Source organism: Phasianus colchicus, chromosome 6, assembly GCF_987193195.1.
Source record: "Phasianus colchicus chromosome 6, bPhaCol1.hap1.1, whole genome shotgun sequence".
Classification (NCBI taxonomy): Eukaryota; Metazoa; Chordata; class Aves; order Galliformes; family Phasianidae; genus Phasianus; species Phasianus colchicus.
In genome coordinates, this window is record NC_143441.1 from 7,621,981 (window position 1) to 7,648,600 (window position 26,620).

The following is a 26,620-nucleotide window of genomic DNA, read 5'->3' on the forward strand; positions in this document are numbered from 1 at the left end:
TGTATGACTGTTTTCTGGGGCAACATGATGAGCTCAGTAAAGGAGCTAAACTGGGTCAAGGGATATTCTATTAAATGTAGACCTTATTGTTACTCTTAATAATCCAGACCAGTTTTCTAGTCTTGCAATAAATAGCATTGGCATGACTTTCCAGACAAAGCAGGACAGGAACAAGTGGCTGCAAGCAAAGGCAGCTTAAGTGTTTTGACAGCAGTACTGAAATACTCATCAGACTGGGATGGAAAAATATATTAGCAGGTATGAGCAATTGTCCCAAAAAGTGTGTTAAAGTCAGAATAACTCCAACCTGCATTCCATTTTCCAGTAGACTGGTATACTGCATTATCTTTGTAAGACATGCCAAGAGCTAGTATATCACTGAGCAATATAATTTGTCCTTTAAGGTATGCACCATTGCCATCTTGATGATGTCTAGTTGTAGAGCAGCCAACTCACAATTGCATGTGTCCATTCAATAGATGACTCACTTTAGCTGAGAAGTAAAAAACCTATTCAAATTCACATTTACTGAAAAGTTTACCTGAATTTGATACAGCTACATTTATCATAACATTTCAGTAGTGTGATGACAAAAACCACCACTATTTGAAGCAAGTTTTTCCCCTCTGATCTGTGCACTAAGCAGCTGCATCTCCCTTAAAATTAAAACCAGACAATGTGGAACCATGTCCGAGCAGCATCAATCAGCACACTGCTATGACACTGCTGTGCTACAATACAGCTACTCAGTATAGCCACAACTATGAAGCAGATCCCTGAAGAACTTCCTTCCCAAAAGCAACAGAAATTATTCTGGTTACTGTCAAGACAGCCAGGCTTTGCATAGCCTCAGCTAGGCTCAGCTTTTTGGCAAAAACTGCCCATGATTTCAGCCAAACGACAAGTGACAGAGACAGCAACACTGCCAAAGAAAAAAGAAAAAAAGTACTGAAAATTCTGCATAGCTCTTCTTGCTTTTTCTTCCTAGTCATGAGATGATGATGATTATTATTGTTATTACTACTACTGGTAGTGACAAGAATACATTCAGATTCCTCTCATTACACCAGTCTTCCAATATTTATGGTTTGTGACTTAAATTTTCCTTATCTTATTTTATAGGGAACCAGTGGGGTTCTTTTCGGCCTTTTAAGGAAGGCTGACTCTGTTCCAGTTACACACCTCATCTGATACATCAAGGAAAGAAACACCACATCTTTACTAGTCTGTAATATCAGAAAGATTATACAGCTGTAATTTTCCAAAAATATCAATTCTGGACTAGACTATGGAATATCTCTCTAAGTGACCTACATTATCTCAGATGGGGTAGCAAAAAGAAATGATCATTTCTTCCAGCTTGGCTCCTCTGAATGCATTTTTCATCAGTCAGTGCAGTACTTAGGAGCCCCTGACATTGCTTTCCTTCTCCCTTTTTAGTGCATTGCACTCTGTGAGAGGAGCAGAAGAAATATAGCCCCTAGCCTTCCCTTTTACACTACCTATACATCCAACCAGATAGCACATTCAGCTTCCTTCAAACAGGCAGGAACTGGGCTTCAAATGAAAACTAGTGCTAGGAGTGCTATGGAAAGCTGTTTCTGAAGAAGTCCCTTCTAAGGAAAATAACTGTTTGTATACACACCCCTTTTGTGATAAGGATGCACAAAGTCTAAGAGATAAATTCAACATCATGGATAATTATAAAAAGAAATCAGCATTTAGTTGTTCTTCATGAGTTAACTCGTATTGCAGACTCTCCTATAACTTAGAGGTCACATGAACCACAAAAATCAACCTAAACCAAACTTCTTTGTTATTGTTTAATAAGAGACTCACAACACACTCTAAAAACAAGAATGAGCCTGAAGGCAAAACAAAAATGAGCCACCTCAACCAGCAGGATTAAGATGGATGTGGACAGTTTGAGACACGCTGCTTTTCTGATAAGATGAATATATCCACATTGACAAGACGCTCTCTCAAATTCCCATGAGCCCCATCCATCCTACAATCTGCTCACCACCAATCCCTATGGCTTTGTCCCAGCACACACCATGCCTACAGTTCCTTTGCTCTAAGCAGCAGGCACTCAAGGAGACCTGGCCCAAATAATCGTAGCTACATATAGCACTGATAGCACTTTTGATACACAATAAATAACTAATTATTAAAAAAAATCTAAAAAGACCTCTCTCAGTTTGTTTATCTTTCAATCTTCATTATCAACAAACCGGAAAGATTATTTTTTTTTTTTAATACATTCTAGCTTCCTTCAATATTCAGGGATATAACATATGGAAAATCACCAGCAAAATACTAAAAACTCAGGACTTCAATTCCCTTGTTCTGGCCACTGTACTTTTATAGGGATCAGCTTTGCTGAAATAATTAGTAAGTAGCACAATAAATAAAGTCAACTATAAATACAGCATAGGCCTCTTGTTGAAAGTTATAGCTGCAGTCTTGATTTCCAGAGGCTGCCCTCTAAAATTTAATTGCAGGCTCAAATTATAACTTAAGAGCTGCCCCTAACATGAGCTCCACATGCAAAGAAAACCTCAGAGCAACCTTACACTGAGCATGATCGTACTTTTAATGAGCACTGTTTGCCCCTTTGGGGAAAATAGAGAATAAAGCTTGAATTAACAAAATTCATCATTTTCTAGCACAGCTGCACCACACCATGAACAGAGGCCTCACTCAACCTGGGCTCTTCCAACACAGGGCTCTCCTCAGCTGCATTAACTCACAGGCAGCCAGGATAGCACACAAGAGAGGCTGCACGCAGAACAGCATCAGACTCATCCCCTGAGACCCCTCAGAGACTTGATGCCAATCGCTGGGCTCTAATACCAGAGCAGACAAAGAAGAAAGAGGAAAAACAAACAAACAAACAAACAAAAACGCATACATCTTTTCTGCATTTATTCACGTCCTTTTCCTTTGTGGTAGCTGCAAGTCTCAAAATCTGCGCAAAACCAAAGTGAATATTTCTCAAGTTAAAAAGCTGTATTGGCTTTGTGAAGTATCCAGACAGCAGAATCAATTCAAGGTAGGCAGAAGAGCTGCTCTGGAGAGCAAGGATTAGCACAGAAGAGGGCCTGGAGCTGGACCAGCTGGACTACTCATAGCAGCATCAAACTGTCAGGATTCCTCAGCCATACGGTTGAGTTGTAGTCTCAGTCAAGGCTCACTTAACAGTAACTCAGTGGTGGGTAAGATATCTGCACAGTAATGATATACTGAGTTGAGAGTATCTTTACAAAATAAATACATGGCCTTCTGAAACAGCCAAAGAAGTTTCTGTCCTTTCCTCAAACTTCTGTCTGCTCCTTCCTCCGCCACGACTGCCCCCACTGCATTATGCTAACATAATCGTTTGGGTAAGCCAGCCTATGGCCAGCTAAAAATACCATTAGAGAAAAGTGGCAAGTACTGGGATAGGGAAGGGCGAAAAAAAAAAAAGGGGGGGAAGGGAGGAACAAAAAGGGGGGGAAGGGAGGAACAAAAAGGGGGGGAAGGGAGGAACAAAAAGGGGGGGAAGGGAGGAACAAAAAGGGGGGGAAGGGAGGAACAAAAAGGGGGGGAAGGGAGGAACAAAAAGGGGGGGAAGGGAGGAACAAAAAGGGGGGGAAGGGAGGAACAAAAAGGGGGGGAAGGGAGGAACAAAAAGGGGGAGGGAAAAGGGAGCTTTCTGGTTTGCAGCATTCCCACGATCTGGTCAGCAGCATAGCCCAGAAGGCCCAGCATACGACCTAATGGTGTGAGGACTTCAGCCAGGCCATCCAGTTTGGCCAGCATCTTGAGGGACATCTTAACAGTACTGTAACAGGGCCAAGCAAAAGCAGGACTAGAGAACATATGAGGACATTATACTAATTCCATTTGCTTTTCCTTGTTAGCCCAGAATACTCAAGGCTGTTTGCTCAACCCTCTTCTCCATATATTTTTTCTTCTTTATGTCCCACACATAGTTTGCTCACAGGTCATTCTGACAAGCTTTTTTGTTGTAATAACCAAGTTAAAAAAAAAAAAAAAAGGAACTTATTAAGGATTCTCCTGTGGAAGTACTTTCTCTATCAGCTTAATGTGCTAAAACATCAAAAGTCCAATGAACGACTGAGTCTAAAGTAGGAGGTCAGGATCAATAGCTTGAAGTCAAACCAGAAAGGGAAGTAGTAGTACCACAGCTGGCTTAGGTTACTGAATCTCTTGGTATCAGCATTTGCTGCTTTCATTAAATCTCAAGTACTGTTAAACATGTTTATCAGACAGTGATGCAAAGCACAGAAGTGTAATGGAATGCACAGTGTAGCACAGATGACGTCCCTTCACAAAAGGAGACTTGGTTAAAATACAGAAGCATGGACGACTCAGAATCTGCAGAATGTCTAGGTTGGTAAGCATGGAAAAGTCAGCACTGACTGCTCACCAACACACAAAATATTTACTATCTGCATCTTTGTTCATTGCCTGAACTAGACAGCATTTCTCCACGCAGGCAGAAACGCTGAAAAATAGATTAGACAAACATTGATCAGTGCCTCTTCGGTGATACGTTACACCAGTTAAAAGGAAGAATCTGAAATTCCTCCAAATGAAAGGCACTTTTAAAAAACACCAACAGTAATGCAACGGACTAGTGCAGCCTACCAGCCTCCTATGTACTCCAAAACATGTGCCCTCAGCAGGAGTTGTTACTAGACAAGTTGCTGCATGCTTCTTTCAATATCAGTGCTGGGTTAAAGTAGTTTTTCCTTCCAGAATGTTATTTTTAATCCAGAACAGTATGGTGCAGCTTGGCCTAGCTCTCAGCTACAAAACAATAATACAGATACGTCTAAAGGGTGAGGAGGGCTTTAGCCTTGATGCAGCTAAAAGAAACATAACAAAAATTTTAAAAAAATGTTTTTTGTTTCAGTATCAAGTATAATGCTGTCATCTAAACACCTTCAGCAGTGGAGTAAGTGAGCCATTTAACTGAATCCATGACAAAACAAACTACAGATACAGTGATTTTTAAATTGCTTGTGATGTTTATAGGAATAACTGCACATGCCATTCCATGTCATTTGGTATTAGTTCATTGGGAAGTGGTGGACGTAACTTTGTACTTTTACTAACTTAAGCCTATCTTTAGTTTTAATTTAATTTGGCCCTGAAACACAAAGTATATGAACATAAGACAACTTGACAGACGTATGGACAAAAAAGGCTTCTAGATACTAAATTAACATAGTATGTCCCACAGACCACACCATTGCCAAAAATAAGACCATAAACCCAAGATGAAACCAGGACAAACTCCAGGATACTACTGGAGTTTAACTAACTGAGTCCTCACTGCCTAACTCCAAAGTCCAATGAATCACTGTAAACATAACAGGCAGTGATCAGCAAGAGTATGCTCTTATATTTTCCAAAATAGCAAACTAGATTGCAGATATTTTTGGGGGGGATAGGGACAAATTTCCAGTACATCTTGCTGAGATCATAACAGATGATTATATTTCAAAGCCCATCCACTACTTTTGCTTTACTCCCTTTATTATTCACTTTCTCAAGCCTAAGGAAACACAAGCACATTTGAAAAGATTTAGACTGATTGCAGCAACTGGCTTCTGATGTCCAGTCCACAAGACCGAATATCCTCAATGAACAAGAAGGCTATTTTCAGAGTATTTACTTTCTCTCAGCAGAATGTGAGGGAATTATTGATTTCTTCACTTGTAACAGAGGTTCACACTGCAATGCACTAAAAGCTCTCACTTGAATTCAAAAGTCTACTTGAAGTATTAACTGTTAGAACATAATTTAATAGTGCAACAATTCATCTGATATATTTCTGGCAGTAGCATCCACATTAAGACAACAGAAAGTTGTCTTAACCACAGTTCAAAGTTTCACCAGTGGTGAAAATTGGTAAGATGTTTCAGTAAAGCATAAAGATGATATTTTCAGATGTCAGCTCTCAATTTCATTAAGTCACTATCCTTTGAGAAACCTTAGCCAGAATTGAAGTAATAAAAATAGAAATAAGATGCTAAGTTTTGCTGTTACAGACTACAACGTTCTGAGAAACATTAAATTTAAAACACAGTTTTCACACATCACTTAAATATCACCATTTAAAGATACTGTCAATGATGAATATCAATTTCAAAGGGAAGAAAGTAGGACCACATCCTTCCTCAGTATTTTACAGCATAGTAGGTACTTGCGACTTTGCTCATCCCCTTCTCCCACCAGCCCACTGTTAAGGAAAATTAAAAGTACATAATGCATTCTCACTGAAAATGAATATACTCTCCTAGCAGCAGAGAACTGTATAGATCTTTCATTTTAAGCCACCTTAAAAGTTGTATGTAAAAATACTTCAGGCAATCAGAACAAGAGAGAGCCAATCCACATTTCATACAGGAAAAATACCACAATTTGAATGGAATACTTACTCTGTGCCACTTTCAACCATTTGTGTTAGGAGAGAAATGCCATCTAGGTTTATAAATTCTTGGGCAAATGTAACATCCCGTGAATAGTTGGCTAAGTCTTTCAATGCTTCTAACTTTGCATCCATACTGGAAGACTGGATCCTCTCATGGAGCTGCTGTGCATTTTGAGCCTAAAAGAAAAATGAAACGTATAAAATAAAAACAAAGTAATGTTTATTACAGTGGTAGTAATAAATAAAATGTTAGCACAAACAGGAATGATGGCCATTAATGATATATAACACTTGCAAGTAGCTCAAATGCATATTATTTTTACAAAATTGTATTATTCATTTATTACTTCACCAATATATGTATAATTATTTGGGTAGTTGCAAAATGATAAGTTGAGCAATGGACAGATATCCCACTATGGCAGGCAAAACTCAAGCATTATGGAAGACAAAACAGCCTTTGGCTTGAGGGGCTTATGCGTCATATCAATAGAAGTAGAAATAAAATACATCAGATCAGGCAATATCAGTATACCAACAGCAGCATTTTTTTTCTGTGAATGTTTAACATTGGTTTATGTACTTCTTGTGACCTTTAGTAACAAAGACCACATACTGTCCTAATCAGGTTATATCAATAGAACCCAGCATTAAGTCTTCTGCTCCTCAGTTCTCTCCCATTTGTCCAGCACCCATTTTAAACCCTGAATTCTCTCTACAAGGAGCATAGGAATGATTAATTCTCACATACTATGATGTTACCATTCACACATCTTTGTTTAATATCTACTACTACTATTAGTTCAATATCTACTGCTACTTTGTCCATTAACTCTTTCAATACAGTAGGGGAGACAAAAAAAATCCAAACTGACAATGTGAAAAAAGCTTAAAGGATATGAAAATGAAGAGTATTAAATTGCCTTCCTGTTGAGCTGTACAAATACTTTACATCTCCCATTTTCCATTTGATGTTTTCAGTTACCTGAACACAGTATCCAAAAGTATCATTTAATTGCTAGCCTAGCCCATACATCTAGCCACCCTCCACATTATATGCAGATACTTGTGAAACTCTGTTTTCCAAAATTCACTTCTTATCTGCACTGAAAGGTAAATGAGAAGCTATGAGTTGTTAGAAAACCAGATTAATGGTAAATTCTGCTCAGAATTATTTTTCCTGAGATTATTATTTTTTCTAAGCAAGAGAAGAATGAAAAAGGGGGAAAAAAAAAGGCTGTGCTGACAGATAATTCATTTTCTTTTCAAGGAATTTATACACCCTCCAAGATAACCAAGAGATGATCTCTCCTCAGATACTAGACATTTAAACAGAACAGAGAAAAAAAAACAAAAAAAACAGTGGTGTTGTTCTAGATGAAAATTCCTATCAACATAATCTTAGCTGCTTTACAAATATTAATAAATTAAACGTCCCAATGCTCTTCCAGATCAGAAAAATTTATTATTTCCCATTGTTTACACAAAAATTAATGTATTGCCTACACACAGATTTTGGTCAGAACCTATCTGCTGAAAAGAAGCCATGTACAGGGAAGAAATAACTTCTAATTAAGATAACTGTGGTTAGCATCTTCAGCTAAGGGAAACAGAATATCTTTAGTCCTGGGCTATTCTATTCCTTAAGCACTAGGTGGTACAGCCACAGCAGTTACATTACCCATAACAAGGCAGAATTCTGTCATCCAAACTGACTCTCGGCCACCTAAGTTAGCTACTCTCATCAACTGGTTTGAACTGCAGTAGAGAAATGATGGCCTTCTCTTTGTAATGACAGTGGCTGTCTGAATGGTAATCACACATAAGCAGCTGATAGGCTAGATCATTTGCCAAAACCTATAGAAAAAATAAAAATAGATTCCACTAAACTTCCAGCTTCACAAAATACTACCTCCGAATCTTCTTCTTTAGAGTGGGTAAGGAAGTATTGATGAAGTACTATTGTAGAAGCACCTATAAGAATTCAGGGCAACCACTAGTACTGCACGAAGTGACATTCAACTGCCAGCTCATACCTCACAGAAAAAAAAGAAGCCTTTATGAAGCTATTTATTCTCAGGACTCCCCAGAATAACTGGAAGATGTTCTCATTCTCAGAATACACGCAACGCCTGAATTCCCCTTTACCTCAGAAATGAAGTACTTTGGAAAGTCCTCAGTATTGCCCTAGGAGCTTCCCTCCTCCGACTTTGAAAAAGGTTGCTTAAATTATTCAACTCATTAAGGTCAGTGCACATCTTCCACCATCTGTCACAGTTCTGGGAGACTACCACCCCTAATTCTTCACTACCTGCCTACTGAGTCCTGCCTGCTGAAGTCTATAGTCCTCCCAGCTCTCTATGGGAAGGTCTTCTGAAGGCTTGTGGACCTCATGAAAATAAAAGAAATTGAAAAAGATGAACAAAACACCAGATTCACTGTGACTAAGCAGCATTCAACCAGCAAACTGGAGGGGCTGAAACTTGGGCTGCAGAGCTGTGACCCAGATAAGTGGGTATGGTGACCTCATGTATAGCATAGCAGCAAGCAAGAGAGTATATGTGAATAGTGCCAGGAGGAATCATTGCTGTAACTGCTGAATAAACAACCCCTCATCTTCATACACATTAACAGCAGCTTATTAATTGCCAAGTTCCCCCTTCCACTTGTGGGGGGAAACCCTGCTTCAATCAAAGCCACCTGAGGATGGGAATTGCTGCTTCCAGTTCTAGACTTCCATTGCACACGAATCTGGGAAAAAAGTTAACTTTCTCTCTCACCAAAACTGAGAATATCAGTATAGCAATGCAAGTTAACAGCTCACCTACACTGCCAAACAGCAGCAGGACCAGCCTTTCAACAGAGATGTGTTAGCCCTGGGTTCTGTGAAGATGGTGAGAGTTTGCAATTCACAACACTAAAACCAAAACAATCTTAAATCTGAGACAGCGTAGTCTCCTGCACAGAGCACAAAATCTATAATGCAATGTCTCTTTGTCACAAATGTGGTTGAGTCCTGCCACATAAAAGAGATCTTACTAATGCCATAGTCTATATCAGACTATACCAATGCTCAATATGTCCCATCAGCAAAGTTTCTACACAGCTGTACTTGATGTATATTGAACAAGCTTTACATCCAACAAACCTTACTCCATCTAGCATCGGAAAAGAACTGGCAATGACAGAGCAGATCTTGATTAAACAGGTAAACAAATATTTCTGTCAGCAAAAATACTAGCACGTGTCTCAGTGAAAACATGGCCAAAAGGAGTGCTGGCTATTGTCATTACAAATGCCCGATGGGTGAGAACATTACTTCAGTGAATACCACGCAATTCTCTCAGGTCACCTAGGCCTTGTTGCCATAGCATTCATACATGCTTATGGAACATACAGTTCATTTATGAATGCATTACAAAATGAAACTCAGATGAAATATGCTTTAACTACTTACCAGGGAGATATTTCAATGATTTACAGCCCATCATTGGATGGACAGGAGAGCGCAGCTCATTAAAGCAACCACACAACTAGCTGCCATGTCTCTGCTCTTACTGAAATATCATTCAAGTAAGAACAATAAATAAACACATAAAATCTGCCCAACTGAGAACTATTATGAGAGAATTAACAGAAAGACATCTGGTCAAGTAAATGAAAGACAGCATTAACTGCTCTCCTATTTAGAAAGGCAGGAAGAGAGAAAACTCGTAGAATGCGTGCTGTTGAAGCCCATGCATTTCAAAAGGTTATCAAGAGGAATAAGCTGCATGTCTAGTCTAGAACAACTTGCTCCAAGGACAGCCAGAAAGGTTGCCCTTCGAGAGATGCAGTGCTTAAAAGGAACAGCTTGATGAGATTGACAGATTAAAAAGAAAAACTAATGACCCAAATCCAAGATGTGGCTTGCTTAGAGACTCAAATAGTCACTTGGAGGTTAAGAATCCCAAGATCATCTTAACAAAGGATTCTGTTGAACAAATTATCACTTTTTTGGCACTGAAGAGTTTGTGCATCAAACTTTGAAAGCAAGTTATTACACATATGCACACAGAATATAAAATACAGCAAGCCAAGGCAGAAGGGAAGATAAAGATTCCAAACACAACCACCAAAGATCAGTGTGCCAGGGAAGAAATCTGGACTCTATTGATTAAAACTCTCTGCAGCTGTTTTATCATTACTTGATCATTTTTCCTCTTTCTTCTTTACAAAAAGAATAATAAAATCAAATACGAGTACTTTCATCTTCTCTGAAGATATTATTCACATTGTTTTCTGCTAGAAAAGGACATATAGACCTTCATTAACTACCAAATGCAGCTTTTTTCAAACCAAATGTGCACTTCTGTGATTTCTTTTGAATCAACACATGTTGAAACTCTGTATTGGTTTAAGCTGCTACCTTCTCCTGGCACGTCACTTCCACTTCACCTACAAGTGAATATTCACAGGAAGCAACGGAGGAGCAGATGTTTAAATAACCATCACTGTACGCAAGCCAGATTCAACAACCTCAGTGAGCCTGACTAGCATTTGATGCTAGGTAGGCAATGAGATCCCATTTTAATTAGTAAAAGATATTAATTTTTGACATTTTTATGCAAATGCTCAGCAAGTATAATTTCTGTTTCTGAAGCACTGTACAACTGTAAGGCACAGAGTAGTCCTGTGCAACTGCTACATGTTGTTATGAAGGCAGAAACAGAGGAGCAGGGCCACATCTAGAGTAGTGTACTAAATCAAAGATAAAAGCATTAGAGATGCAAAGCCATACGTATTATGCAAATATGCCTAAAAGACATTAAAGCTATCAGTAACTACTTATGCATGTTTGAGAAGTAATGTTTGTTTTTTCCTTCCCCCGCATTTGAAATAACCATTTTCTCTTACTACTTAAAATATTACTTTGGAAACATGAAAACAAAAGACTGAACATTTATCTACAAAGGGATAGAAAACAATTCCACATCTCAAACCTTCCTCTTACATTATGAGCAGATAGATATAAAAGTAGCTCACCAACTTCTACACTCAGTGCTCTTGGTATAGAGTTTAATAATGAATTCATCATCACATGATAAATATAATCACCACCACTGATCTTTAAATAATTATGTATCTACCAGACTTAAAGATCATTAAGTCAACTGAACACAGAGATTAGATCCCCAAACTTCTACTCATTTGAGTATTTAGATGCATAAGTAAAAACTGGTTGAAAAGCCCTATGATTCTTTAATATATATCTGCACAGATCACAGAAAAGGGAAAAAAAAAAGCCCAACACACAAGACTCACATCTGTAAAAGCATTCAGGGAGAACACCAGGATGAGGTTGAAGGGCTCAGCTGAACCCCAACAAGGGAAACAAAGAAAAGCATGTGACAAAAGCAAACAATTAGGCACTCTAAATGCCTCATTAGAAAAGGCAACCCATTGATTCAACATTAAAGGCATATGGTTTATGAGCAAGCTCTGTTTTCCTAAATACCCAAGGAGCTACTTTAAAATAAACTGCGATCAAATAATCAGTTCTGATTGAAAACCATTAAAATTTAAAAAAAAAAAAAAAAAAAAAAGCAGTTTTCTTAGCTTAGTTTTCCCAGTCTTAGCAACCTTTCAAAATGATTAGTTGTAATGAGGAGGATTTGCAGGATCTGATCAAAAGAAAGCTACAGCTGCAGACAGTAGAAGGTTGGATTCCTCCTGCTGTGCTGCAGGACAGTGCTGTCCTTTTGGAACAGTCTCACACTCAGAAGCAATTATAGGTCATTTATACACCTACCCATCATCCACTGGAATGCGAGTATCAAAAATAAGCAATAGCAAACTGGCATTTCAACTGTCACACATGTTCAAATACAGACACAAGAAACTTTGGATGAGTCCCTTCAGAAATGCAAATGGACAAACAGGTCACAGAGAACAGCAAAAATGCACAAAAGCGTGAAGAATTGTTAAGAAAGTTGATAGGAGGGTAAAAATAAATAAGACAGATGATATTGGAAGAAAGATAATATGAGAGAAATTCAATCTGTACCCAAGTTACCTAGGAAACAGAGTGTCTGTATGCTGAGTAGTTTATTGAGGAAAAAATAGCATTGTTTAGGAAAAAAACAGCCTTTCAGAGAATCACACAAACTTAGCAAACAGAGCTGCAGAAACAAAGAGGCAGTTCAAATTCCCACCAGGCCTGACGACTGATGTTCACAAAGTTCTAACTCGCAGAAGTTTAAAATAGACACATTCTAAATCTCTGAAGGCAAACATTTAGAATGGATTTAGCAGCACACCAGAATGGTGGTTTTGCTCTTGCAATATTAACAGTGATTTTCAGAAAAAGAGGCTCTAATACGTGCACCCAAAATTATCCAAATTTCAGATTAGAAAACACTAACTTAAGATTTGGGGAGCTGGATTTCTAATCCTAACATTAAGGAAGCCAGTCCAAAAATGCTATTGCATTTCTCTTAGATGAAACTGCCTTTTTCCTTGCTTTCTCCTTTTAATCTTCAACAGTACCTGCTCTGGATAGATGAGCAACTCACAATTTGAGACTAATGGCAGCAGAACTCAGAAGATCACATCTCACCTTTATTGTTCAAGTCTCAGTGACTCATGGTATGCAACTGTGAATGGGTATAGTCGGACTATTGGTTCTCATGGTAAAAGGCTGCACAAAAATTAAGAACTGGAAAAGCATTTGAACTTCCTGCAGCCTTCAGAACTGGCTGCAACCATTCCTCTCAACTCTCCAAAGGAAAAAAAAGAAAGTCTCAAAAGGTTTGTGAAGTTCAGGACTGACCACAATAGCCAGGAAGTAGGCAGCTCAGATCTCTCTGAAATTACACGGGCACATCCCAGGCACTGGATAATCTGTAACGTGGCTCCTCTTCACTCTTTTAATCTTCCTTTCCCTCCTTTCTAATTCCCACACCTCTGAGAAAAGCGCTTTCACTACGGTTTTCTTACAGCAGGGGAGGAGGAGGTAGTTTCAGGTTCATACTGATGCAGTACCTTAGTATTATCACACAATGAGAAAAATGTTTTTCACTCAGCTCTAGCAGCTAGGAAAATATCTTCTCCGTATTGCAGAAGTACACCTTGCAGGCTGTTCATCACAATATCTCCCTCACTACTGCTGTTTTCATATAGAATTTCAGAGGAAAAATGGAAACAGATGGCCTGTTAGCATCTCAGGGTAAAACACAAGCATTGTGTGGGTCAGCGGTCAAAAAACCACAGCTCAGAAGTCTTTAATCTATCTATTTTAGGTACTTCTATGATGACCACTTCAGCAGTACCTTAAAAGCTCTGTTCCAGGGCAAGAATACGCAGCACTTTATTTTATCCCTATTTAAAGAATGCAAATGCTCTTTAATCAGTCAAAATTAATCCAGTCCTTCAAAACCTCCATCCAAGTTACTGCCATGATTATGGGAAAAAGTTAACAAAAACTTAAAACAGAAGATGTTTGAGAATAAGTATCCAGTTTAGGGTTAAAGGTCAGTGCTCACAACTAGACAGTAGACTGGCCTTCTAGAAACACAATATAGGATGGCAGATTAGGATCTCTTTGTCACTCACAACTGCAGGCCTGTGCCAGCATAGTCCATAACTTGGCAGAAAGCAGGCAAAAGCCCAATATCCTAAGGAGCCCTTCTTGGCTGAACGAACCTAAGGCAGATTACCAAAGAAACAGAGTCTTAAGCAAGGCCCAACCCTTCTGCCCACAGCTATTAGTAGAAAGTGCTATAAATCCCAAATTTGCCTTCTCTTTGAAGGTCATATTTTCAATTTCACAAGTGACCATGATGACAGACAGCCATTTGCACAGATGAGTCACAGCACAGCCTCTTTTCAGTTTTGCATGGTGCAACTCGCTGTGGATTTTAGACAGGGAAAGATTCCATGAGTCATCTCATGCTGTCACTCCATGGAGAAGAATGATGCAATACATCTGGACCACTTTGACCCCCAATCAACCACAGATGTTTTAATTTCTCGAGATGGACAACAGACAGCCCTTTTTCAATGGAGTGGATATTTGTTCTTACAAGTCCAGAAGCCAGGAACTGGTGCTGGGGCTTTCTATTATTGAGGAATTTCCACCAGAAGGGGTTTACTCTACAAGTAAGAGGCTTCTCATGTACGAAGTACTGTGGTAACATAAAGAGCAAGAGGCTTTTGAGTCACAGAGACTCTGACACAGACATAATCTTAAGCTCCTGCTTACTCCGACAGCTATAAAGACCTGCATTTGACCCTTAAAAACATGAAGGATAATACAAATCTCTTGGGTTTGTCCATGTGGTTGCTGCTTCAATGTGCCTTCTGTTATTAAGCCACACTTCTGTTGGTTGATATTGCACACATTTAACTAAAAATGCAGTATGCATCCATTTTCATATTGGCTTATTTACTTATTTACTTTCCAATTACACACAAACCTGAGCTGCAAACTTAATCACCTAAGTCTGAAATAAATTACCAAAAAATTAAGCTGGCAGGGGAAGAGTGGAAATCTGGTGAAATGTGATATCTGGTGAAGTGTGATATCTGGAAGACCTGAGAAGTTTGTAGTAATACGTTTCTCTGTTCCTTTACTTTGAGGCTAGGCCCTACAAGCTGAAAAGTGTCCATGATCTCTCTGCGTCTTCTAGCTAGACATGATTTCACATCTGATGGCAGTAACTGACCACAGTCTTAATAGATTCAACAGAAGCCAAAAGGTTAAACCAACACAGCTCCATCTTGCATGCTTAAATGAGCTGCAGTACATGGGCACAGACTTTGGCCCTAAGACTGCTTTGAATCTGCAGAGGCTACAACACCACCACAAAGAGGTAAACCATTTTAATGGCACACTGTGTTTGTCAGTAAGGAAATGTGACTGCTGCTGCCAGAGAAATATATCTTCTGGGACTAATAGATGCTTTCAGCATGTGGCAATGGTACTGCTCAACACAGCATGAAAACAGGCTACTAAAGGGCAACCAGTAACTGCTATGATTTTGAGGAGCTGTATAGGAGATGGCATTGAAAAAAAATAAAGCAAAACCAGTAATATCTCAACATTACAGTTGCTGATCACTCAATAAAAGCCCAGACAGCGGGGAAGCTCTGACCTGCACTGCCCAAAAGAGCTCTCCAGATTCAACCCACAAGCCTTTCTCTTGGCTCTGAGCTCTCAGGCAGGACAAGAGAACTTGAGTGAGGCTGCAGTGGCAGCAGGGAAGCAGATATGAAAGGTGTTCTCAATGGGAGAGAAGTGAGAGACAAAAAAAACCCACTCAATTGTGTCAACTATCACAAAATTTCGCTCATAGACACTGCCCCTGCCCCCTCAATTAAGAAAAGAAGATCAACACAAGTTATCTAGTAACCACACAATCACCATCCTATGCAGGGGGATATAGTGTGCCTAAAGCTTGAAAATACATAAGGCAGTTCACAGTGATTGTACTAGTCAAATCTTTACATTGAAGGGACAGAGGAACAGAACAATAACTCACTGGAGACGTTGTTAATCGAAGGATTGCTCCGTTTTTTATCTCATTGCGATTCTGAAAGAGAAAGAAAATAGAGTTCCCTTTATGATATATAAACAGATGAAACGTTCATTGAACAAAATGTCTTACTGAAATAGCAACAGTATTTTCCCTTGTTTGCATGCAAAAGCTTTCCTCTTTGACACGTGAGCTAATGCGTATGCAGTGTTTTCCCTGTTATAGCTTCAAGAAATTGGTAGCTTTAACAAACCTGAACTCTTTTGAGAATTATTTCATATTCTTCAAAGTTTAGCTTCCACTGGCAACTCCTAAATATTTATTTGAAATGTACTGTCCACAGTGCCTGGCTCTGATACTGTGCTACATAGTTAAAGAGTTCGTAAGTTTGCTGAAACCTGTCATTAAACATCTGCAGAACTTAAGTTTTATCCCACTGGCTCTCTATTTTCTACAACAAGAACATGCTGACCTAAACCACTGGAACCAACCGCTGAGCTCTGCCACCACGACTTTGCATTCTCCCTCCAAGTAAAAAAAGCCCTGCTGTTAGCAGTAACTAAAGTTCAACCATGCTGTAAGTCATTCTCCTAGCCCTGCTGGCAGAAAGAGGGGGGTATTACACATTTTATTTTGGTTAAGCTCACATAAAATGTCCAATTAAACTAAAACTAAGGGTAGATCAAAGTTACCATGGCATAAGCTACAGGGTACACTTACAGTGTCCTCACAGCTTTGTGGGCAATGCATGGTGTGGTTAGCACAGGGGAGCCTGCTCCTCTTACAGCAAGCTTCCTCTTGTACCATCAAAACACCAGTGCACAGTTCCTAGAACTGTGAGTGTACTGACAGGCACTGACCATATCTGCAAGAGCAGTGCATACTCACAGCTGCATTTATGGTTCCTCTGATACCCTAAGTTGTCAAAGGAATCTGAGGAATCCCTTATAGATTAAGAGAAAAAAGCTAATTTTGCTCTAAACACCTTGTTGCAGGTTTTCTGCAGTCCGGTGGTTAACCAAACAAATTAAGATGCATTTCTTCTCAGCCAGTTTCCCCCAATTTCATTTCATTCTCTCAACTCACAATCAGACGCATTTCAAATCCAAAAAGCTAAAAACAGGACAAATCTTGCTTGAAACCAGGACAAGCAGTCCCAAAATAAAACTCCAGCACATTGTCTCTTTCCTGGAATGTCAGTCCTCTGTGGGATCGGTTCTAGTTACCCGCAGGATCACCGTCCACCCACACCACTTCTTCACTCTAAATGAAGTACTTAAAGTGTCAGACAACACAGCGGGTACAAGGGAGACGTTTTTTATGGCATCTTTGCTTACATATGCAGCTAACTCATCTCAGCCCTTAGCAGTCTCCTCCTGATAGTGTCATCGCCTTCCTGCCAGAGCAGCCCCAGGGATGCCAGCCAGATTCTACTCCTTAGAGAGTTAAAAAACGCTAAATACACAACAGAGATAACACTAACAAAGTGCCAAATTTGCTCCTCCGGTAGTAAAAACAGTATCAGATCCAGCTATACTTCTCCTCACACCTAAGGAATCTCTATGAAGTGGCAAGGCTGCATTTGTGTGGCTGAATCTCAATCAGTGCTGAAACAAGCTCACTTTGCAAACGCTCAAGGCAGCTTAAAGTGTTACCACTTCCTGGTTTGGGGAACTGAATTAAAATAATTGCTTCAGGACTGAGAGCCAGTGTCAACTACCTTTGCCTCCATCAGCAGCTTAGGCTAAACCTCCAGAGCTCAGCTGGGTTAGGTCATGTGCATATGCAGGCATGGAGTCACATCAGTTTCGTTTGGAGTTTCATTTGGGTGGTGACAAGCTTAGTGGACAAGGAAAAGGCTGCAGACTTTAGAAAGGCATTTGATTCTGTTTCCCAAAGCATTCTCCTGGAGAAACTGTTCATGGCTTGGGTGGATGTACTGTAAAAAAAACCAGCTGGGTGGCAGAGCTGAAAAAGGTTGCTATCAATGGAGGTTAATACAGCTGGCAGATCAGCAGTGGTAGTGTTCTCCAAGGCTCAGTACTGGAGTCAGATCTATGAGGAACAGCTGAGGGAACTGAGGCAGTCTGGAAAAGAGGAGACTCAGGGGAGGCCTCATCACTCTCCACAGGAACCTGACAAGAAGCTGCAGTGAAGAGGTGTCCATCTCTTTTCTCACATGACAAGCGATAGAACACCAGGCAATGAGGTCTAGTTGCAGCAGGGGAGGTTTAGATTGGATATCAGGAAGAATTCTTCTTCATGGAAAGGGTCATCAGGCACTTGAACAGGCTGCCCAGAGAGGTGGTGAGTCCCCTGGAGATGTTTAAGATGTGTGTGGACACTGCACTTTGGGACAGGGTTTGAATTGATAAAGTTTCATTGCATTGATGGTAGGACTTGACGACCTTGATTCTATTAGTCCACTAATACTATTTTGACAGCATTGAAGCTAAGTGAATAGACTGTTCTTAAACATAAGAGCACTGACACAAACTTATTTTTTCAGCAGAATTTTAAGCACAGAGTTTCTCCTGTTTCCTGCTGTAATTAACACGAACTATCAAATGAGCTGCACCAACAAGCTTGTGGTGTAACAAATTAAGCCACTTTGGGCCACAACAATCACCTGTGCAAACACTCTTAGCCCTTTGCAAACACAAGATGCTGGGCTTTGTGTGAGGAGGCAATCGCTGTGATATCAGGAGACCTGAGGACTCCACTGACCATTATAAAATGGAGTGAGGAGTTCCCCCACAGCTCTCCTGTATACATCCTCCCTTGTCTACCTCACACCAGCTCTGGCGCTGGGCAGCTCTGCTCACAGGTCAGTCTCATCACCTCATTAAGTGGCAGAAAATGGACTTGAAAAGAAAGAAAGGGAGCTTTCTGTCAGGTTAATAAACAGAAATAAGCTCTGCAAGGGCTCAGCACCAGCACTAACACAAAAAAGTTGGTGAAAACACATATTTGGGAGAAATGAAAGAGTTGTGGGGGGAAAGGGGAAAGAACAAGGGAAACACGGGGAAGAAATTACACCTTCCCTTTCAGGTAGAAGCAAGCTGTCAACCACAACCTGAATTACACTGTTTTACCATCACTTCAGTCTGAAAGCATGCCTGACACTTTGTTCACCCACAGTTTTGTCACAAGCTGAAACCCCAACCTGTAAGAAGTTGTGCTCAACCTAAAACACTCTGTCCAGTCAAGCACACAGGTTAAGAAACAAACCTCTAATTACATCAGAGCACTTCTTTTGGATAGACTGACTCCGCAACTAACCTAGCAAGTGAAAAAGTCTCTGCAGTCAGAAGAATTTTAAAACAAGAGTAAAAAGGAAAGCTGATATCCTGGCTGAAGCTCAGACACCACATACAGACAAACAAGAGAAAACTATCCTCTAGTGACTGGATGTCAGCAGGTTCTATATAAAATAGCAAAGGAATAAGAGCACATGCAGTATGTAAAAGCATCCCTGGACTTTTTATTTGGGGCCTGTTTATTTACCAAGCTAAATCTGAGATACCAAAGGTTTCAGACTCAAAACTGCAGGTCAGAGCCCACAGCCCACAAAGAGCAAAGACATTTCTCAAATCATGTCTCGCTCATAGCAAAGTACATCAGTCTTTCCTGTCCTATACTGTAAACTCAGTCACTGTTGCCACAAGAGATAGCCAGTTTTTCTACAATTCCTGATTTAGACAAAGGCTTAAGGAATACTGCTCAAGTCTTCTACCGGAAAGTTTCCAAAGCATCAAGTTCTTAAAGCAGCCAGCTAGCCAAAACATGCAAAGGGTTTGTTGCTCCCCAATCAAAAATCCAATTTTGTTTATCCATACTAACTAATGACTTAAGCACCTACCAGGAAACAGCCTTTAAGTGCACAATTAAGCCAAGAGGATTTCCTACATGAACTGTGTGATGCAGTATTCAGCGTGCCAGCTAATTTCAATCGCAACATTTATACACAGTTAATCTGCTTAGCATTAAGGACAGCATCCTGCGGATTGCCTTTCTACAATAACAGGACGTCATTCCAGCTCAGCAGCCTAGCTTTGGCAATTGCACTGCAGCTATTCAGGACAGGGTGCACCACCACCTGCAGGGTTAGGGGGCAGCTCTTCCAAGATGCTTCTGATCTCTCTGTTTCTCACTTGTATGTAAGGTTTGCAGACATGGTTCATGCTGTTTATATGTATTAAGAAAGCTTATTCCTGTGTAACTTGTTCCTGCCCCTGAGGAAATTGTGACAAGGAGACAGATCTGTTATAAACACTGCTTAGGAATAAGACAACAGTCATACTATGGATACAAATGAGCCCCACTTGCAGTATTACACCTAGCAAGAGACTACACTCACAAGAATGTAACTGAATACATAGTATTTCCAAGCACCACAGCCCTACACAATGCTTTCCAAGCTGAGTTTTCAACATGCAAATAAACAATATAAAAAACTACAAAACTGCAAGAGTAGAGGATACCTGGACTTTTTGCTTTGTATTCTCTTCTTAGGAACTTCTAACTTCCAAGTCCATCAGCTGAAGCAACACAAACCTAGATCATCTTCCACCAGATTCTGTCGCTTCTCAAAATGTTGCTTTTATTGTGCCGTAGTCAGAGTTGCTCAAAACTCATACAACAGGCTTGCATGTAAACAGTAGAGTTAATAGAACATTAAGAGTACTCCAAACCCTGGGGAGGATGAAGGTACGTATGTTTGTTTTCAAAAAATGCTACCAAAACAATTGTGCCAGATACACTTCAGAAAAAATATCACACAACACTGAAGTTTATTTTGCCATGTCTTTGTCTTATAATAACCTGCTATATCCAGGAAAATATCTCATAATTCAGCTCACTACAATTGGTTGGAGTTGTACGTTTTCTTAACATATTTGAGGAAAACCTACAAGCATTGGTTTCTGTGCTTATTGCCTGCTCAGCACTACTTTTACCCTTGCCCACTCTTATTCACAGGCATCTCTAACCACGCTAACAACTGCAAAGAAATACAAAGTTCTTTACTTATTTACATCATTAGTTGATGCTTCCCTATTTTCACACTTCTATTATCTTACTGTACCCTCCTCCGAATTGACACAACAAAAAATTAGTTATGAAATATACTTGGTGCTAGAGTTAGCTACAATTCAGGAGAAGACAGGTCTCTCTTAAAGGACTGACTCAGCACGCTGCAGCAGCCAGCTGATGCTAGGCACCATCAGTAGTGCTGTTTTAAACCAACCAGAGAGCATCATTTCTTTTTGACATAAGAACATGCAGTCATACGTGTGGTCCCTTAACTCTGCTTAATCTTGGCCCTGAAGGCACAGTCTGCCTCCTCTAGATTTGTTTGTGTGTCTGCACTGCCCACCACGGGCCCTGTGTCTGAGAGGAACCCTTTTTAGCTCAAACTTGGCCTCTAAGAACAAAAAGACGGCAAAGGACCTGGATCACTGTTTAGCTCACAGCACAGGCTCAGAAATGGTTATTTTGTCAGATCTGAAGGTGCGATAAACAGCAATACAGGGGACTGGAAGGGTGTGGAGCTGAGGAAGAACGCTGTCAATGCTGACTTTGCTGCTAAGGCAAGGATGTGGTGAAACTGCATCAGAGCAACTACTAGGAATCAAATACTAGCTTGCTTGCTGCCAGCTTTGTGACATGCATCAGGATATGCCCAGCATACAATGATACTGGTGCCACAGTTTCAAATTAAAATGCTGAATTAAATTTTACTCACTGACAGCTTATTGACTGTAATCCACTTTTATTCAGTTGTTATTTAAGTTGGATTTTTTGTTTGTTTTTAACCTGACGCCTTTCAAGATTCCCTGTGATTTTTACCTTCTTTCCTGCCACCTCTGTCTCCTTATGTGCTCACTGCATGAAACGGAGCAGAGCAGACACTAAGACACCTCCATTTATTCTGAGAGACTTCTGTGCTGTTCTGCAAAGGGACCTGCCTCTACCTTGCTCTTGCTGTCATTGTTCAGCTCCTTGCTCTACTTACGCATGGAAAATTCTTCTAATTCTCATCTTCCCCAAGCTGGGAAGCAGTCTGGAGCCACGGGTGCTTGTGCATTCTCAAAGGTGGTTTTGCTCGTGACTGAATTTTTGCTGACTACAACTCGTAGTTGTATATTCATGTGAAATTCCATCTTGCCACTAAAGGCTCCTTGTGTGGGAGTATATGCAAATAGCAGGACAAGAAGTGAATCATTTGTAAAGCTGAGTGTTTTTGAAGGCTTTTTCATTCACATTTTTAGCATTTTAACTGTTTTCATTGATCAACTGAATTTCAGTGAAGACTTAATAATGAAGGTATCTGAACCACTGAAGGTACTCCTAAAATAAGAATGGAAAGCAGCACAAAAGCAGGGAATTAAAGAAATGTATTCAGTGACCTGCTCCTTTTACCCACCCCTCAGCATTACTCATGAAAATATACTTATGAAAATATACTCATTAGTAACGATACATAAATGGCAGATTTCAGACCAGATTTGAACTGTACCAGTGTCCAGCATTTGCTTTTCTCTACCATCAGTGTGACACAGTATTCCCCTCACATTCCTACACTACTTATTATTTTGTGGCACCTGCAAAGCCTTGCAGAATCTGCTAACACTACAGGTAGCACACAGTGTCAGACTGGTCATGCTCCTACCTGCTTGATGGTTGCTACTAACACACTGCCCTGCAAACTCCAAAAAACAGAGGACATGAGTGAATTTTCCAGTGGACAGAAGCAAAATTTGACTATGCATGTGTTTATATGACTTTCAATCCTGCTTCTCTAGAGCTGACTTCAAGAACAGCGGTCATCCTTCTCAAGCAAGCTACTCCAGGTTTTCAAGAATTCAGGTTCAAGCTAAATGTTCCAAAGAAAATTATTCTGTCTTGTCAAACTGCTATATATACAGAGGGACTAGAACATATATTTATTTTTCTGAAATCAATTCCTAAATTTGCCTCACAAATAATTAACTAAGAAGGAAAGGCTCTGAAAATACTTGTCTTTTTTTACAGCACTTGAATGTAAGCACATCACACTACAGACACTGGGCAACTGTTCCAGTTCAGCTGATATGAAGCAGTTCTGTATGAGATCTGGTTGACAGAAGAATGCTCTTTAAACATTCTTCATCCTTGAATATGAACCTATTTAGAAAGATGGATGGTTTTATAAGGTGCAGTGAACCATCATCAGAGCTCACCACTGAACAGGGACAGTCCTAATTCCTCCTGCCATTTTCCAGGAGATCCTGCCACTGCCTTCATACTGGCGACAACCTTTTAATGGACAACTTCTCCAGGTGGTGTGGGAAGAGGGAATCATCTCATGCCATTTGAATTCATTACATTCACTTAACCAAGAGTCTGCCTGATCTGATGTAAGGTGTGGGGCAGGACCCTGGAATCTTGTCACAGAATGCACTGGGGAGGAGAAGTTAATGGAAGCATGGAAAGAGAAATGAAATTTGGCTTTAAAAAAAAAAAACAGCTAGGACCTCCTATGTCCATCAATTGGACATCGAACTACCTTAGGCTGATGTGGAATGAACTTGTGGCAAAATCTGACTGTAATAACAAATGGAGAAGGGATGCTTCATTTACAGACTCTGTGTCTGAGAAGAAGGGCACAAGCAAGGCAGGAGCAGTACGACGCCCACATCACAGAAATACAAGCACCTGCAGGCTTCCCCTTAAACAAACCTCAGAGCAATTTTGCATTTATTGCTTGCAAGATGAGCTGCCTCTCTTTCCTGTTTACACTGTAACAGTAATTTCTGTCTTCTCCATCACAAATTCATCAAAACGGTAAGTTTTCTGCTGGGTTAGTTCCCTTACTGACTCATTCAGTAGTTCTACAACTGTTTACACATACAGAAACGGTGGTAGGAATGAACAAGAGACTGAAAAGCAAGGCTTCACCTTATCGTAACAAGCTATGATTCCAATTGTCAAAAGTGACTGCAAACCATCATCCTAGCTTAGGTCTTTATCTATTTCTCTTAGCAACAGCATCTGATAAGGAGCCACTGCTCCTGTCCTGGCCCTCAGGGGTGCTGTGCACGAATGCACTGGCTGAACTGCATCAGAAAACTAATTTCAACACGACTTTCACTTTTTTTTTACTGTCCATTTCACTTCCTTGTTCTGATTTCCCCACATGATCTCACCAAGAACAGGATGTGCCCAGCTAAGTCTGTCTTTCCTGATGTTTAGTTTGCAGGGTGCTGCTCTCATGATCTAAGTTTTCAGAGGACGATGGTGCTGCTTGTTATCTGCCTCCCGCTTCCGTGTTATGGGTACAACCGTCTGTGGTTATTTGATTTGGGGAACTGACGCAGGTTAAAAATAACTTTTGCTTTTTCTTTTTTAATCCATCAGAAGGATGTCTGCTCATAGCATAATAGCACTGCTGCTCTACGCAGCAAGTGATATTTAATGATGGTGGTTTTGCAGGTGACTCTACCTGAAAATGAGTAAATAATGTGAAGCATGGACTTTTTTAGGATGTGGCTTCTGGTTTCACCAGCATTCAAGCTAAAGCGACTGTAAGTTTCCAGAGAAAAACGTAGTTGAATTTTCTTTCCACCCCCACCTCTTTCTTCACTGCCTTCCATTCCTTAGCATCCTAGTAATGGCATGGCTGGAAGGTGAGTTCCAATCATGGATATGACAAAAGAAAGCTCTGGATTTGTTTCTCTTTTTTTTTTTTTTGTGAATGAAGTGAGGAGGAACAGCCAACTTTCAGACTAAATGACTGATCATGCTGCTGAACGGCTGCAGATCTAATGTAACAGAAGCATTGGTAGCTCCCACACTAGAAGGTTATATGCAAAACTGCACCGTTTACAGATTGTAGAGTTGGACAGCATTAGGTACATACTGCTTCCATACCATGGGTATAATTTGCTTTATTTGCTATCTTCAGAAATCTGAATAGTGATAGGTAAACAGCATGCAGGAAGCTTCCACTCATCCAAAATGTCAATGCTTTTTTTCCCCCCAAAGAAAATGCTATCCTTAAATTCTGAAGCAAAATCCATAAGATAGTCTCCCTGTTTCCAGCACCCTGTCTGAAAATAAACATTACTATAGATTAACTACCTCAGTATTTCTTCTAAAATAGTACAGTCCTGTCACGCCAAGAAGCACGATGTTGATGATTACCTACATTTCTTAACTTACACCTTATTAAAATTTTTAGTGACTAAAAATGAACTTAAGTCATTTGCCACTGAGTCAGCCCATTGTCATATCTAACCTCAGATTCTTTCTCCAGCTGTAAGAGTAGCAAATGCTGTTCAGGGTCATGATCTGACTGCTTTTGTTCCCCTCGTGTTTCCTCAGCATTCACTTTTTTTGTGCTGCAGATGTTAAAGGAAGCCCTGCATTGTGAGGCAGCTGCTCAAATCCCTTGATCATTTCACTAGCCTTTCTCTGCATTCTCTCTGACACTCTTATGTCCATATCCTAAGATGTGAAGATCAGGCTCACCCTGAAATGCACTTCATGGAGCCACTCAGCTATCCATCTCTGGATTCTCAGTTCTGCCAGCAAACGAGTACAGTGGGCAGAAATCCAAGTTAAGGTTTTCAGCCCAGAAAACTGTATAGCACAATTATACACTCATTTTCTACTCTTCGTATAGCATTTTCTGTTCTAAAACTGAGCTTGCTACAGCGTTCCCAAGTTATTCCACCTGATGCATACGAGCATCTGCTCAACTACAACCTGGACAGAACTAGGCAGAGGTGACTTTTATTCTCTGTTATGTAGCACCTAGCACAATGAGATCCTGGTTCAGGAGTCAGGCTTTTAGATGTCTGACCTGTCTCAGAGAGGCATTTCCTGACAACAAGGGCATTTTATAAAGAGATGCACATCACAATACCATAACAGTCAAACGCATTTTGATTAAAACACCAGCTAGGCTCAAGCTTAGGAGCTCTGCCTACTTACTTATCTTGCTCATGTAACTTTTTCTTTCTAATTAAAAAAAAAAATTGCCAAAAATACTTAACACTTTCCACTGCCCTTTCACAGATTTGGCCAAACCAGAACCCTGGAGAAGCTGTCCAGACTGCATCTCCTGTGATAAGACCAACCTCCAGAAGAAACACAGCCTGACTCAAGATTTGCTAGGAGACTGCCCTTAAGCAGTCTGAAGGAGTTACTGCTACTCCTGTAGAGGCATTTTTCCAAGTACAGCCATAAATAAAAAGTAAGAGACAAAACTGTTTGGGTGTTATTTTCATTTATGTACAGTATAATCAGAAAAATATAGGTCAGCTACAAAAGATAAGGAGTTCTGCATATGACAACCAAAACACAGATGCGCTGTTTGCCACCCAAAAACATAAATAATTGTAAGCCATGTGCTGACAGCCTTACACTGTATAGCATTTTCACTTCAAGTTTCCAGTTACTTCGTACAACATTTCACTAAACTGCTTTTCTTTCTGGTATTTTTAAACATGATGGTATTTTCAAGGCCTCTAATTAGGAGTTACCCAGGCTCTGCAGTAAGGTGACTTATGCATAGTGCCATTATGTTAATCTCTGAGAGCCTTAAAAATATTTCCTTACCAGAAGCTGTAGCAAAAGAGCTGCTGGTCTCCTCGTAAGAGGTAAATTAAAG

General features: G+C 40.1%; 1 protein-coding gene across 11 annotated transcripts in view; it reads right to left on the bottom strand.

Moving 5' to 3' along the window:
- The window catches only part of ELMO1 (engulfment and cell motility 1), a 295,982-nt gene that overhangs the window by 208,433 nt on the left and 60,929 nt on the right, over positions 1–26,620 (bottom strand). For 9 of the 11 annotated variants that reach the window (XM_090142301.1, XM_031590444.2, XM_031590446.2 and 6 more), the window contains 2 exons: positions 15,970–16,020; positions 6,456–6,625 (listed from right to left, as the gene is read on the bottom strand). In XM_090142301.1, the coding sequence (XP_089998427.1) occupies positions 6,456–6,625; positions 15,970–16,020 (221 nt within the window). Of the gene's footprint in view, positions 1–6,455; positions 6,626–15,969; positions 16,021–26,620 lie in introns of those variants that run through there. The other 2 variants (XM_090142300.1, XM_090142302.1) reach the window with 2 other exon arrangements.